Source organism: Myotis brandtii, unplaced genomic scaffold (assembly GCF_000412655.1).
Source record: "Myotis brandtii unplaced genomic scaffold, ASM41265v1 scaffold332, whole genome shotgun sequence".
Taxonomy (NCBI): domain Eukaryota; kingdom Metazoa; phylum Chordata; class Mammalia; order Chiroptera; family Vespertilionidae; genus Myotis; species Myotis brandtii.
Genome location: NW_005362797.1, coordinates 1,880,617 through 1,894,538, shown reverse-complemented (window position 1 = coordinate 1,894,538; position 13,922 = coordinate 1,880,617). Strand labels below are relative to the sequence as shown.

At 48.4% G+C, this 13,922-nt stretch overlaps 1 protein-coding gene across 1 annotated transcript in view; it reads right to left on the bottom strand.

Moving 5' to 3' along the window:
• Positions 1-1,405: 1,405 nt before the first annotated feature.
• TDP1 (tyrosyl-DNA phosphodiesterase 1) overlaps positions 1,406-13,922 on the bottom strand; it is a 53,347-nt gene continuing 40,830 nt past the window's right edge. Inside the window, exons 15-16 of the mRNA XM_005871186.2 lie at positions 9,726-9,834; positions 1,406-1,755 (exon numbers count right to left, since the gene is read on the bottom strand). Of these exons, the coding sequence (XP_005871248.1) occupies positions 1,682-1,755; positions 9,726-9,834 (183 nt within the window). The 3' untranslated portion in view covers positions 1,406-1,681. The remainder of the gene's footprint in view (positions 1,756-9,725; positions 9,835-13,922) is intronic.

Below are 13,922 nucleotides of genomic sequence, written 5' to 3'. Positions count from 1 at the left end.
TCCGCCCGCGGATGCCCGGCTTTCGGCGGGACCTCTGGGGGCTTCGGTTCTCCCACCCCGGGTGCCGCGCAGATACACAAAGTGGGTGCTGAAGAGGCGGGTCCAGCGCTGGTCGGGCTGTGTGGGCTCCTCTCAGGCCAGAAGAGGGAGCTCCATCCCTTTCAGACAGCTCGCCCCCACCTACCAGCCCCTGAAATGTGGGAGTGAAAGTGGATACGTACTAGTAAAGGAATAGATACGTGGGCATCTCCGAGCGAAGCAAGATGTCTCCACCTCCCAAAAGAGTTGTTTCAGGCTCAAAGCCCACCCACCCACCTACACTCCCCAGGAGCAGAGAGAAAACACACACACACACACACACACACACACACACACACACCCCACAGCTCTGGATTCTCTGCCATCAGAAGCCCGGATGCTTGAGTGTTACTCTCAGCTCCAGAATGCCCCTCTTTTATCTAGCCTATTGGGGGCAACGGCGTTAGGGGGATAGTGGCTATGGGGTCATGTGTATACGCCATGGGTGAGTCCTGCAACTACCCCCCCCCCATTTTATTATGAAAATTTCAAACAAAGTTGTAAGAAGTTTACAGTGAACACCCATATATTCACCACCTCGATCCCACAATGAACATTTACTATACTAGTACATGCTTTAGTGCATATCTACCCATGCCTCTTTCCATCCATCAACCCATCTGGTTTAAATGCATTCAAAGTAAGTGTTGTAGACATCAGTACATTCCTCCTGTCTCCCAATACTTCTCCCTGCATATGGTGAGTTCAATATTTATTTACAGATTAAAAAAATATTTTTTTACATAAAGTGAAAATCTAAAGTGAATCATTAGAGGAATTCTGACCCAGCCAGCTGTGAGACTGGGAGCCAGCTGTGAGACCAGGAGGACATCCTGAACCTTTCTGGGCCTGTTTCCTCACCTGTGATTTGAAGGTGCCCAACTGGGTCACCTTTTGGGATTTCTTCCAAGTAAAACACTTGTGTGCTTTCGTATGATGTGTGAGGCGTCTTTGCTAGAAATCTGTGGGGATGGATGAAGAGACACCCACGCAGCCTGGGGAACGGGTGAGGAGACGGCAGGTGGCCCCAGCCAGTGAACCCGTTGCAGTCAGTGCCCTGGCCTGGTGCTGGGAGGACGGACAGCCTCCAGACACTGCTGGGCTGGGGATCACATGGCTCACTGGTCTGCAGGGCAGCCCACCAGCCTCAGTGACAGGCCTGGAATCTGCAGCCCCGGGCCCACAACCCCAAGACACCCTGGCAGTGGAGAGGGGGCTGGGTGGGAAAGCACCTTTCCCGAGAGCACCCAGCACACACAGTGAACCCTCGATTCAGAAGGCCAACAGCATCTCGAGGTTCCAGTCACTACCAGGAGAACTTCCTATCTACATGTTCTTTTCACACTGTGAAGTTTAATAGCTCTCATTCCAGAGTACACATAGAAAAGGGAATTAAGAAAATAGAACTTTTTTTTTTTTTTAGTGAGAAGTATTAACAATGACTACAACTATACTATGACCAACATCCATGTTCCACGAGTGACCTCCGCCGAGTTCCCAGGGGTGCAGAGACACTTTGAGGGACGCGAACACCCAGTACCAACAAGGACTCCAGTGTTTGGGGCTCCACTTCTTACACTCAAGGTTCACAGAGCTTCACCCCTCAGGACGGGACCCACATGTTCCCGTGTGTGTCTGGGGCTTTGATATAAGGAATGTTCCAAATCCACGGCCGATCTGGGGAAGAAAAACACATCACACTTGTGTAATACTTATTTGACTAGGATTACCGAGAATCCACTCACCAGCTCGGATAAAACCACTCACGTGCTGCAGTGTCCGAATTGCAAAGAACCTTTTTTGAACCAACCCCCGGCCATAGCCCATTTCAGAGAATGGATTTTAGTAAAGGTTCAGGTTAACACTTGGGCCAGTGAACACAGAAGCAGGAAGCCAGGTGCATTCTGGTTGCCACTTACACCGACAAGTCGCTTCACCTCTCCAAGCCTCCGTTTCCCTATCAGTACCTCCGTCGTGGGGCTGTCAGGAGGTTAAATGAGACAAATCCGTGTGGTGTGCAAGGCAGTGTCCAGCAGAGAGAGAACCTAACACCTGTTCAAGTCCCGCTTCACCCTCCTTTGCACGCCTGGAAGCGTGGATGACAGAGCACCTGTGAGTGTTATAGATGCTCAATAGACATGAACTTTTCTTCCTCCCTGGGAACTGATGTTTCAGAAATGGAAAAAATCTGAACACTCGCTGTGTGCACATAGCACTACTGCTAGAGTCAAACCATTTCCAGGAACCGCAAGGATCTGGATAGGGAGTAAACACAATGTGAGGACTAAAAATAAGGCCCGACGTGACTGTCCTGGTGAGTAAGAGAGAACAACTCGGCGTGCTGACAGTGAACTGGCCGCTGAGCAGGTCTGCGGAGACGGACCGGCCCTGAAACCTGCTCTGCCCTGCCAACCGCCCTCCCCTCTTCTCCGAGAGGCAGATGGTAGCTCGGGCCGCCTGGCGAACAGTGGTACCTGCTGCTCTCTCCTCCCAGCCGCACTGTGTTGAGTAATCGCAGAGCGAGCAGTAAAACAGCAGGAAAGCCCTGGTGGGTAGTCAGTTGGTTAGAGCATCGTCCTGATACACCAAGGTTGCGGGTTTGATCCCCGTTCAGGGCACATACAGAAATCAACCAATGAATGCACCAATAAGTGGAACAACAAATCAGTCTCTCTTTCTCCCTCCCCCTTCTTCTCTATAAAATCAATTAAAATATTATTTTTTTTAAAAAAGCAGGAAAAAAATGCCAGAGATGGCAACAAGTTATCAGATCCCTGTTCTCTTGCCCTGGCCTTGAGATGGTTTGAAAGCATGAAACCACACACTTTTTGCTAATTACCAAGCTTGTGAGAGAGCCATGACCTCGGGCCTGTGTCACATGCTGGTTTCACAAAAGATGAGGGTCTGGCAGGGCTGGAGCCAGACTCCCGACCACTCCCTGGCCTCACCAAAGCCCCGCCCTCTTCCCTCAGAGCCCCGTCTTCTGCAGCTGGACTTCTCTGTATTACCAGTCTTTCCCTGCAAACGCTGCTGGCTGCCACCAGGTCTGCTGCACCCTCAAGGCCGAGGACACCCGATTCTTGCTACCTGAGCAGGTATTAGAGATTCCTCACCAATGCAGGCTTTGTGAGCCAACACCTGCCAGGAGCCAGGAGGGTCAGGACCACCACTGCATTTCCTCCTCCCCTGAAATTAGCCAACAACCAGTGGCCCTGTCGGTGAAATCCCGACGCTCTGCTTCGTAAGTGAGCAACCATCTGCACCTACAGGCTGTCACTACTTTGGGGGAAAGCCACAGAAAAGGCCACCAGGAAAGGTGAAAAGAGGGTGGTGATTCTGTCTTTTTACCCATCACTACTGGAAATCAGCATTAATCAGCCATCCGCCTCACTATCTCATTGAGAACTTGCCTCGTGATACAGTCATGTGTGAATCTGAGATATGTGCTGAGTGCCGGGTAGATAGCAAGCACTCTGCTACACAAAGCTGAGGCTCACCCAGTTTCCAGTCAGATGGGCAGAGGAACCAGCAGGCATCCATGGTGCTGGAATTCTGCACTTCACCGTGTCTGCACGGGTAGTTCCCTAACCCAGCTGATGTGAGAATCACCCCTAGAAACCTTGTTTCAAGGCCCCCCACCCCCCCAGGCTGGGTCCTGGTGACATGCATTTTATCAAGTTCAAAAGGTGATCTTGCCCTAGCCGGTGTGGCTCAGTGGATAGTGTCGGCCTGCGGACCAAAGGGTCCTGGGTTCGGTTCCAGTTAAGGGCATATACCTCGGCTGCAGGCTCCTCCCTGGCCCAGGCCCTGGTCAGGGCTCGTGCAGGAGGCAACCAATCTATGCGCTTCTCTTACATCGATGTTTCTGTCTTTCCCTCTCTCTAAAAATCAATGGGAAAAATATCCTCAGGTGAGGATTAAAAAAAAAGGTGATCTTGACTGGGATCCCAGGCTAAAAGGGATGGGAAGCTGTCCTTTTTCTGGATACGATGGGAGGATTTAAAACCGGAGCATGGCAAAATCAGGTGTGCATGGCGGGGGTGTAGATGGCCCAGCAGGAGGAGGCCAGAGCCAGGGAGGTGACAAGCTACCCAGTGTAGGCGAGACATGAGGAGGCCCACACTGAGGCCCACAGGAGGCTGGGTGAGGGGATGGCTATGGGGCTTTTTCTGTGTGAATTCCTATCCCATCTCGCCTGTCGTCAGGGACTGCCTGCACCTTCCACCTCTTTGTAACTCTCCAACTTCGCCCTCCATGGGGAGGTGCTACAGTGTACAGGCAAAGGGGGCAAGGACGCAGGAACCAGACTGCCCAGGAGGCCTTGACTGGGTTAACTGGAGTTTGTGGGGTTAGGGTTAGGGTTCCTCATTGGTAGTAGCTGTATCATAGTGTAGTGAGCACTCAATGAATTAATTTATGCCAAGTGCTCAACAGCAGTTCCTGGCACATCATAAGCACTTAAAGATTACTAGCTGTTATTATAATTACTATTATAATTACCACCATCCTAAACTCATAGTGGGTGAGGACTGTCATTATCCTACATGCTGTGTAAGTCCTAATAGGTTCTTAACAACCAGACAAACCCAAGTACGAGATCCTGCTCTATTTGGCTGGGTAATAGGCTCTCTCCTCTAATCCTCAAAGAAACGGCTCTTGGGGTGAAGGACATGACTCTCAGTTACCCCCAGGCTTGAACACTCACCTGCACATCTCCCACTATCTTCTTTGCAAGGGAACTTGAAAACTGCGCAAAATAACCTTTGGTCTGGGCTACAACAGCCTCATACTCCAACCCATCGTTTGCAAAACTAACAGGAAAGCAGCCATTACGACTACAAGACTGAAAATTAAAGACATTCTTTAGAATTAGCATCACGCTCTGCGCACCATGTAGCTCAGTGGCTGGAGCACCTGCCTGCGCACTGAGGGGTCACAGGTTCGAGTCCCAGTCAAGGGCACATACGTGGGTTGATCCCAGGCCCCTGGTTGGGTGCATGGGGAAGGCAGGAGGCTATGTGTCCCTCTCACATAGATGTTTCTCTCTCTCCCCCTCCCTTCCTCCCACTATCTCTAAAAATCAATGGAAAAAACAACAACAAAGAATTAGCATCACTATGTTAGCTTACTTGCACCTGTGGACATTCCTTCTTTAGCTTATTAACACCCACAGAAACTCCACAGAAATTCCTTCCTTCCACTGATGTACTTGTTCCCCTTTCCTTTCTCATAAAAACTTGTCACCTCCTACTGGGAACACTTTTTGGATTTCTGCCTGAATCAGTGCTTCCAGAACAGCTATTCTTCTGTATCTCAAACACTTGTTGCCTCTCACTTTGGCCTTACCAAGAACTTACTTACTTCAAGATCATCTGATAAATGACTCTTTTTTACTTTGGTAAGTCTAGATTTCCTTAAACTTTCTGATTACAAAGTCATTTTAAAAGCTAAGCTGAAAGTTTAATTTCAGCCTTCTGTTTGTGCAATGAAACAAAAATAGATCTTCTTAAAGGAGATGACCAAAAGCATATCCAAAAAACCTTTTTTGGTTGCCTCAAAAAAAAAAGCCTTATTTCTAAAGATCTTCCCAAAACAGGTTGTTAAAAATTAAAATGAAACATATCAACAATGATTTTAACCGCTCAAATTTCTGTTCCCTTCATAAAAATACTTTATGAATCTGGACTCTACTACTTAGCAATAATTCTGATAGGTCTAGACTGAAATTTATTCCCATAAAATCTAAATGCAAGAACTTATTTAAAATTAAACTGAGGGGAGCAAAGTTTGCCACTTCAAAATATGCCTTTTGGGATGTTGATTTTAAGTTGGTTATTTTTAAGAAACAAAAGATTTGGGGAAAATCTCTGACTTGCCCTCCAACTGCCTGAAAGAATTCAGACAGAGGACCTGCCCCAGGAAGGGAGATAGCATCACAGACCCTACAGTTTAATGTAGTGTGATAGACGGGGAGGGGTTCAGCAAGGGCACTGATCAAAGTCTCCTTGTTAAAGAAAGTTCAAACATTTGCTTTATCTCCATGTGAACTGCCGTTTTCCCCTCTGAAGTCCCAAACCACAACCCCCCTTCTCCTGACTCCAGACAGAATAGAGGCCTCACCTGCCTGGCTTGCCTGCCTTTGGTCTCTACTTCCATGGAGCCCCTTATGTACACATGTAATTAAATTTCATTGCCTTCTCCTGTTAAACTGTCTCATGTCATTTTAATTATTCGGCCAGCCAGAAGAACTAAGAGGGACAAGGAGAAAATGTCCACTCCCTAGTACTGTGGTTATGTAAGAGAATGTCTAAGTTTAGGAAATATATATTGAAGTATTTAGAAAAAAAGGGACATCATGGTTGCAACTTCCTCTCACATGGCTCAGAAAAAAAGTTAACAGGAGGGAAAGGGGGGAGGAATGATGCAAATGTGATAAATACTGACACTGGGGAACCTGTGACGACTGTGTAGGAATTATTTCTACTTTTTCTTGTAACTTTCTGTAAATCTGAAATTATGTAAAAATTTGAAAGAAAAGAATACCATACAGATACCATGTGCATTTTTAAAAAGCAAGGGGCCACACAGTAAATAAAACATAACTGAAGCCTTCCAAGCCCTGTATGCTTGCTTACTTCTTAAACTTGACATAACTACTTATTCTTTAAATCCACGAAGACAGGCCTTACCTAACCTTACCCCGTCGTTCTCAGTAATACATCAGATAATAAAAAGGATAAAAGGTAATAAGGGAGTACAAAGCGGATATGCCTTTGGTAGGGCGCTGAGGAGAGATCACACACCCTCTATTTCACTTTATCATCAGGCTTAGGGTCACCCAGCAAGGGGGACATACAGGAACAATTTAGGTTAAACTTTTCAACGTTGGTGATTTTGCTTGATAAGTTTTCTTTTAAGACAACACCTATTAGCAAAATGAGTTTGGTTAAGTACAAGTTAACAGAAAATCGTAAACTTGGCGAGGGCAAGGACTGGTGTCTGTCTCACTCACTGACATATTCCAAGTGCCCGGACAGCAGGAGGGAAGGAGAAAGCAGCAAGCACTGCATGAAGCAAGGTACACCTGTAGCCCAGTCTGCATTTTTGCTTTCCTGTACTTGGTCAGTTTCTTGGTTTGGTGGTCTCTTGTAATGAACTGTAATTTGTTCAGAGCTATGTATGTCATTGCTAAGATTTTTTGTACAGTCTTCTGATTCAACTCGATCATATTATGTGTTAGTGGTTCAAAAATCACTTTTTCAAATGAAGTGCTTTTGAAATGTTCTTAGCCACTCACTTTTCCAAGTCTTAGTAAAATGCCTTTTAATTTTTATTTATTTATTCTACTTTATTTTGGTTAATCCTCACCTGAGGATATTTTTTCCATTGTTTCAGAGAGAGTGGAAGGGAGGTGGAGAGAAAAACATTGATGAGAGAGAGAAAGAAAGAGAGAGATTGACTAGTTGCCTCCTGCACGCACCCCGAGCACCCCGTCCAGGGGCATGGAGTGCACGTGTAACCCAGGTATGTGCCCGTGACCAGGAATGGAACCTGTGACCCTTCAGTGTGCAGGCCGATGCTGTAACCACTGAAAACACTGTGAGGACTAAAATGCGTTTTTACAATGGGCACCTGACTCCCCTGAACGTTAACTATATGTGATGTGGTGGTATCTGCATCCCTGGCATTACTCTACATGCCAGTAAAGCAGGGTGGAAGGTAAAATAGCAGTGAGGAACAATACAATGTTCCAGTCTCGTGTACGTATCTTTCAAAGGAAATGCGTAGAAAGGAGAAAACTCAGCAGAACGATGGGAAGCACTCTCCTTGCTGGGAATGCTGTCCAGACGGAGGATGTCTCATTACTCTAAGACAGTGGTCGGCAAACTCATTAGTCAACAGAGCCAAATATCAACAGTACAACGATTGAAATTTCTTTTGAGAGCCAAATTTTTTAAACTTAAACTATATAGGTAGGTACATTGTTATTAACTTAATTAGGGTACTCCTAAGCTGGCCTTTGCTAAAAACGTCCTCAATCTGATGGAAGTACGTTTGCTGAGGTCGACCCCTTCCAACTGTCCCAGCCACACTCGTCTTGTATACTTGTTTCGTCTATCTCCTTTCGTTCATCCTCTCTATATGTCCAAACCATCTCAACATACCTTTCTCAATCCTTGACACTTTCATTCTTGCTTTCAAAGTCCTTTGGAAATTTGGATTAAAGGGAGGAGGTAGAAGTCCAGCCAAGGGCTGCGGTGGGGAGTACAAGGCCAGACCTCAACCGAAGGCAATTGCAGCCAGCCGCAGCCAGCCCCAGCCAGCCCCCTCTCTAATATGCTTACTCAGGATCAAGGGGCCAAAGAGCCGCATGTGTCTTGCGAGCCGCTGTTTGCCGACCACGGCTCTAAGACAATGCCTCGCGCAACCTTTCCATTCTTGGGATGCTTTTTCTATTGGGAATGGGAGGGACCTCAGGATATTTTTAAGGCTCCTCTACCTCTTTCATTCTTGCTTTCAAAGTCCTTTGGAAATCTGGATTAAAGGGAGGAGGTAGAAGTCCAGCCAAGGGCTGCGGTGGGGAGTACAAGGCCAGACCTCAACCGAAGGCAATTGCAGCCAGCCGCAGCCAGCCCCCTCTCTAATATGCTTACTCAGGTGCACTCAGGTCAAAACAAACAAACAAATGAAAGGAACAGGAAGACAGAGAACGGGAGAAAGGACAGGCCAGGCGCAGCCACCGCCAGAGGAGGAAGGATTCTCAGCTCAGTCCAGGGATGCTGGCTGGCAGGTTTGAAGACTGCCCTGCACCAGCCTTAGGCTGTTACCCTCCTAATCTGTCTCATGCCCATTTCACTGTGAGAGCAGCCGGAAGAACCTTCAGGGTAGAGGCAAGTTTGTTCCTCCCCCACCTGATCATACGCCTCCTCCTGTGTGAACACCTCAAAGACGGACACTCAGTGGCAGAGGCAAGCGTAACTGCAGCCCGTGTGGCTGGGTCGGAGGTGGTGCCCCCTGTGCCAGCCTGCCAGCCTCCCACTGACGTTTCACTGTGAGAAACACATGGCCACTGCCCTTGAGAAAGTCAGAGTCTAGGGCAGCAGTTTTCAGTGTGGCTGGGGGGTGGACTACTATTTCATCATCACATTAAGCCATCACTTGCCCCTCCTGCCTCCCCAGTGTCCAGAGGCTCTGTGATGTGTGTGATGTGTGGCATACACCGGAGCAGCTGTGGGAATCCAGCTGCCTTCCATGGACCCGGGTAGAAAAGAGATTTGCAAAAATCGTAAACCATGTCACCTTTCTCACCCACTGTTTTTGGGAAATAGTAAAAAATATGTAGATATCATAATGGATTTGTTACTACTTTAAAACAACTAATACACATGTTTTCAAGTTTCTTGGTCTTAATAGCTGGTAGAGTAAATATCAATAGATGTAGAGCCCCACATAAATGAAAGCTCCGTGGTCCCCAATAACGATGAGAGTGCAGGGAACGAGGCTCCAGTGGCCCCCGTCAGGCAGCAGCGGGGCCTCCACACCCCGTGCTTCCAGGGGTTCCACGAGCCAGCCTCTCGGAGAGACACAGCTCCTCCCGACACTGTTTCTGCTGGTCCCCACACCCAGGTCCCCTTCGCCCGTCTCACCTTTGCTTCCATACAGTTCCGGAGGCAGGTCGTACGGCACAGGGAAGGCCGCTGCTGGCTCCTGGCTGCCCGAGAAGAGTTTAGGCTTCACCCTGAAGCTGTCCAGGCCCTGCAGACACAGAGAATCGATGATGGCTCCCCAATTCCCTGAAAAAGCCAGACCTCAAGAAGCAACCATGTCTTTGGGGCGCTCACAACACAATTCAAGTGATCTCAGAGCTATTTACCATGTGTGATAGGCCGAAGGCATTTACACTCCCACCTCAAAGGACCCTTTCCTAGAAATAAGGCAGGGCCAAATCTCAGATATTAAATTATAGCCAAGTTTGCACAAGTTTAATAAAGGACATAAAGACACAAGAAAAAACAATTTTGGATATTACAGTCATTTCAACGAACCGCTGCGTAAAGTTTGCAGCGAGTGTTTAGAAGATGCTGTATAAAAATATCTCAAAATGCTTTCAACATCGCTATAGTAACAGGCCGCTCGCACTGGTGTAAGAGATAAAGTTGCTTCCATGTACAAGGAAAGCGTTCCAAGATAACGCGACAGGAATATAAAAGTGAAAACTCTCCGAGACCCACCAAAATGGAAATGGAAGGTTTATCCCAAGAACTCGAGAATCGGGTATTCACTTCGGATCTTAATCAGGGCGTGAGTTACGGTGGTGGTGTTCGTACCCACCGCCTCCTTCTCACGCAGGGCCCGCAGGAGAGCGGTGCCCGAGGCCCTGGCTGTGTTCTCCCAGAGCTGCCACGCGCTGATCATACCTCCCGGCTCCCTTCCAGGGTTATCCTGGAGCTTTGCTTGCAGGCCTCTCATTCCTTCCGTCCACTCATCCGAGCATATCCACCCTCCATATCTGAGGTACCCACATATCAAACGGCGCTAATGTCTTAGAAGCCCAAAGGGCTAGGACTACAGTGCTTCGCCTTGGTGATCACACAGCTTAGCCGGGGAGGCTGGTCATGGGTACAGCCTAGGACAGGCACGTCGGGGGTTGTGTGTGAACTGATACAGAAGAGGGGGGCTGAGGAGCGCTGCAGAGAACAGCCAGGGCCGGTCGGGAAAGGGTGGGAACAGGAAGCAGCGTGGACCGCTGTGGCTGAAGCTGGGCCCATCCCCTGGCCACAGGGACTCGGATGGCATGTGGCCCGAGGCAGAGGTGTCAGGGAAGAGCCATCTTTCTGACGGAAGCTCCTTTAGTAAGGGGTGAGCCTTGAGCGGCTGGACGCCCTCACGCCCTTCAAACCGAACTCCCATAACACGGCCCGACCCCTGCTTTCAGCCCTGCCTGAAGCAAGGGTCCTGCCCTCTGTGCCTGCCTTTCTCTCATGCCGTCGAGTTGGCTGCCCATCACTTACAACCCAAAGTGGCCAAGACCCCGGTTACAGGGTGCGGCCTGGACGCTGATGTAGGGGCAGGAGCTGCTGAAGGTTTTGAGTGTAGAAGTTCCACTAGAAAGGCAGATGGGCTCAGAGTGGAGAAGGGCCGGTGTTGCTGGAGCCGGAAAACTCGAAATGGATTCGCAAATGGGAACAGGAAAGATGCAAAAACCGAGATACAGAGGAGATGATTTGGATGGGAGTGGGGTGGTGGAAGCAGAAAGAAATGGATGTGAGAGAGACTGAAGGTCAATGAATAAAACTCCGGGACCTATGAGCACAGAGGAGGAAGCAGGCAGAGCCAAGGACACCTGGAAAGGGCCCTGCAGCTCTCCTCCGCCCACACGTCCTCCCACTCAGCGCTGGGCTGTGGGCCAGCTCCTCCCCAGCCAGCGCAGCGTCTCTCCCACATCTTACCTTTGACCTTCGGATCTGAGGAGAATCCTAACAATTTCTTACTTGTGTACATTATTGCTGTGTGACTCTAGGTCAGTTCCTTAACCTTTCTGGGCCTCGGTGTCCTCATCTATACAATGGCTATGGCAAGGATAAGTTATTAGAAAGAGAACTGGCACATGAAGTCAATTAGTATAACACGTATATTCAGGGTGTTCCCTGTGATGTAATTACTCATACTTTGCAAAGGAGGAAACAAATTTGGGGGTTACATAGGTGCCCAAAGGTCACATAGGCTATTATGTGGCAAGGCAGGGAGTTGACGCTGGCTTTCTAATTCTTGGTCCTAAATCCTTCCACTAAATAAACAAAAGGTCTCATATTCACCCACCAGGAGCCACAGCAAAGGACGAGTTCCTTGCAAATTTAAGAGGCGATATTAAGGCAGGAAGTCAGGATGAACTAAATTCTGGAAACCGTTGTTCTTGACATTTATAAAAAGAGGCCAGCAGTTGGAAGCGATGTGAATTTAATGCCTATTCAATACTTTATGGAGTTTCAGGCAAAAACGACTTCCCTCTTCTTTTGCTCCTGGCTTAGTTCTGTCATTTTCAAGTGCATCGCAGTGAAGGATTAAGGGCCTCTGGGCCTGGTTTCAGATCTGATGGCTCCACTTCGTGGTATCGCCCTCACATACAAGAAGGTTTGAGCCATCCATGTCAGACAGGAAGCAATATGCTTTTTTTCCTTGAATGCCATTTCTGATCCAAATTCTAGGGTATCACAACTATATAAAACAAGTACCACTTTTCCCTTCAATCTGGATGTCAAACAACGTGAAGCTGTCTTCTAATTATCATTATTTATGTGTCACAGTGGTATCGCTCGGCGCTTTAGGAAACAGAGGAAGGCACCCTCCCAGGCAGGGATACTTAAAAAGACAGTGAAGACAATACGTTTATAAAACACCAGGTGAGAGAGTGGACATGCATCACACACGAGAAATCACTCGCTTTTCCCTTCGTCAGCTCCGGGAGTGAAAGAGCCAGTTCTCATTGACGGATTAGGTTTAGCAGCTTAGCTCAGTCACAGGGAACGAGAAATGTGCTCAAATCTCAGTTAGAGATGTGACATTTTTAGTTACTCCTCCAGCAGTAAATCCCTATGCATTTTCCTGGGTAAAGCAGTAATGGAAGCGGAACCTTCTAGAAGGAGGGAACTTAACCCAAAGATGGACTCAGGGACAAGGAGTGGCTGCAGGAGGTGGCTGTCTTGTCTTTCCTGTAAGTCAGGACACCGTCACCAACCGAGAGTGTCCAGCTGGGGGCTGAGGAGAAGCTCCTAGAGATCAAACCCACATGACATCATCACGGCTGTGACGCCAGGACTCTGACTGAATCGTGGTCTCTGCCCCACACCTGCTGTTGACCTGCTTGTGGAATTGCTGCTGCTGAGACTGCTGATGTTAACTACAACCTGGGCTCAGTGCTGGCGAGAAGGAAGGCCTGCAGAAGTAAAGCAATGGACCCAAAGTCTAAAAGCATGAGGGGAGTGAGGAGGAGTGTGTGTGTATGTGTGTGTCTGTGTCTGTGTTCTTCCAGCCAGAGCAACAGTTAGAATGATGTTGCCATTTTTGGAAACAAAAGTCAATAAAATAGTTGAACCACAGCAGAGGGAAGAGACAGTAGAGACTTGAAGACTGAAAATTCTCCGGGATTTGGTTGAAGCCTTTTTAATTCTGATCACAGAAAACAGAGAACATCTCCGGGGCGAGTGAGCTGGGGCCCGACGGGGTGGAGGTGGCTCTCAGCCCCGAGACAAGCACAGGGCTGCGCAGCCACCTTGGACTGGAGGAAACAGTTTTGATTATGCACATTATTCCCAGAGGCAGGGGGAATCCTAGCCACAGAGTGCTAGGCAGGCTCCAGTCCAGGGCCTAGCCAGCACCAGGCAAGGTATGTGCTCACTAAATACAAAATGCAGGAAGTTCAAAGTGAGAAATACTTGTATTTCCCTGGTATGTCCTTAGGGTTTGGAATACAGCTACTGACCCTTGAAATCACCCATCTTTCCTATGTTAAGATTTTCTGGCGAGAAATGAATTAGCCCACTCTAAAAGTTAAATACACCTACACTAAAGGGACAACCCGAAAAACAGCACACACTGGCGTGGAGGAGAGACCGTTCCAGGACACGACTTCCTCTGTCCCGAAAGCTGGACCTGGGCTGGACGAAGGTTGCTTTCTGCAAACCCCCTTGGAGACGGTCTGGTCGTAAATGATGTTCACCCCGACATCAATCAGCCCCTCCCATGCCTCCTGCTGCGTGCTGGTTCCTGGAACAGGCTGCTGTCGTGACTGGCCAAGCATGTAGAGCAATTTTCGTACCGGGCAGCATCCACACACTAGTGCCCAC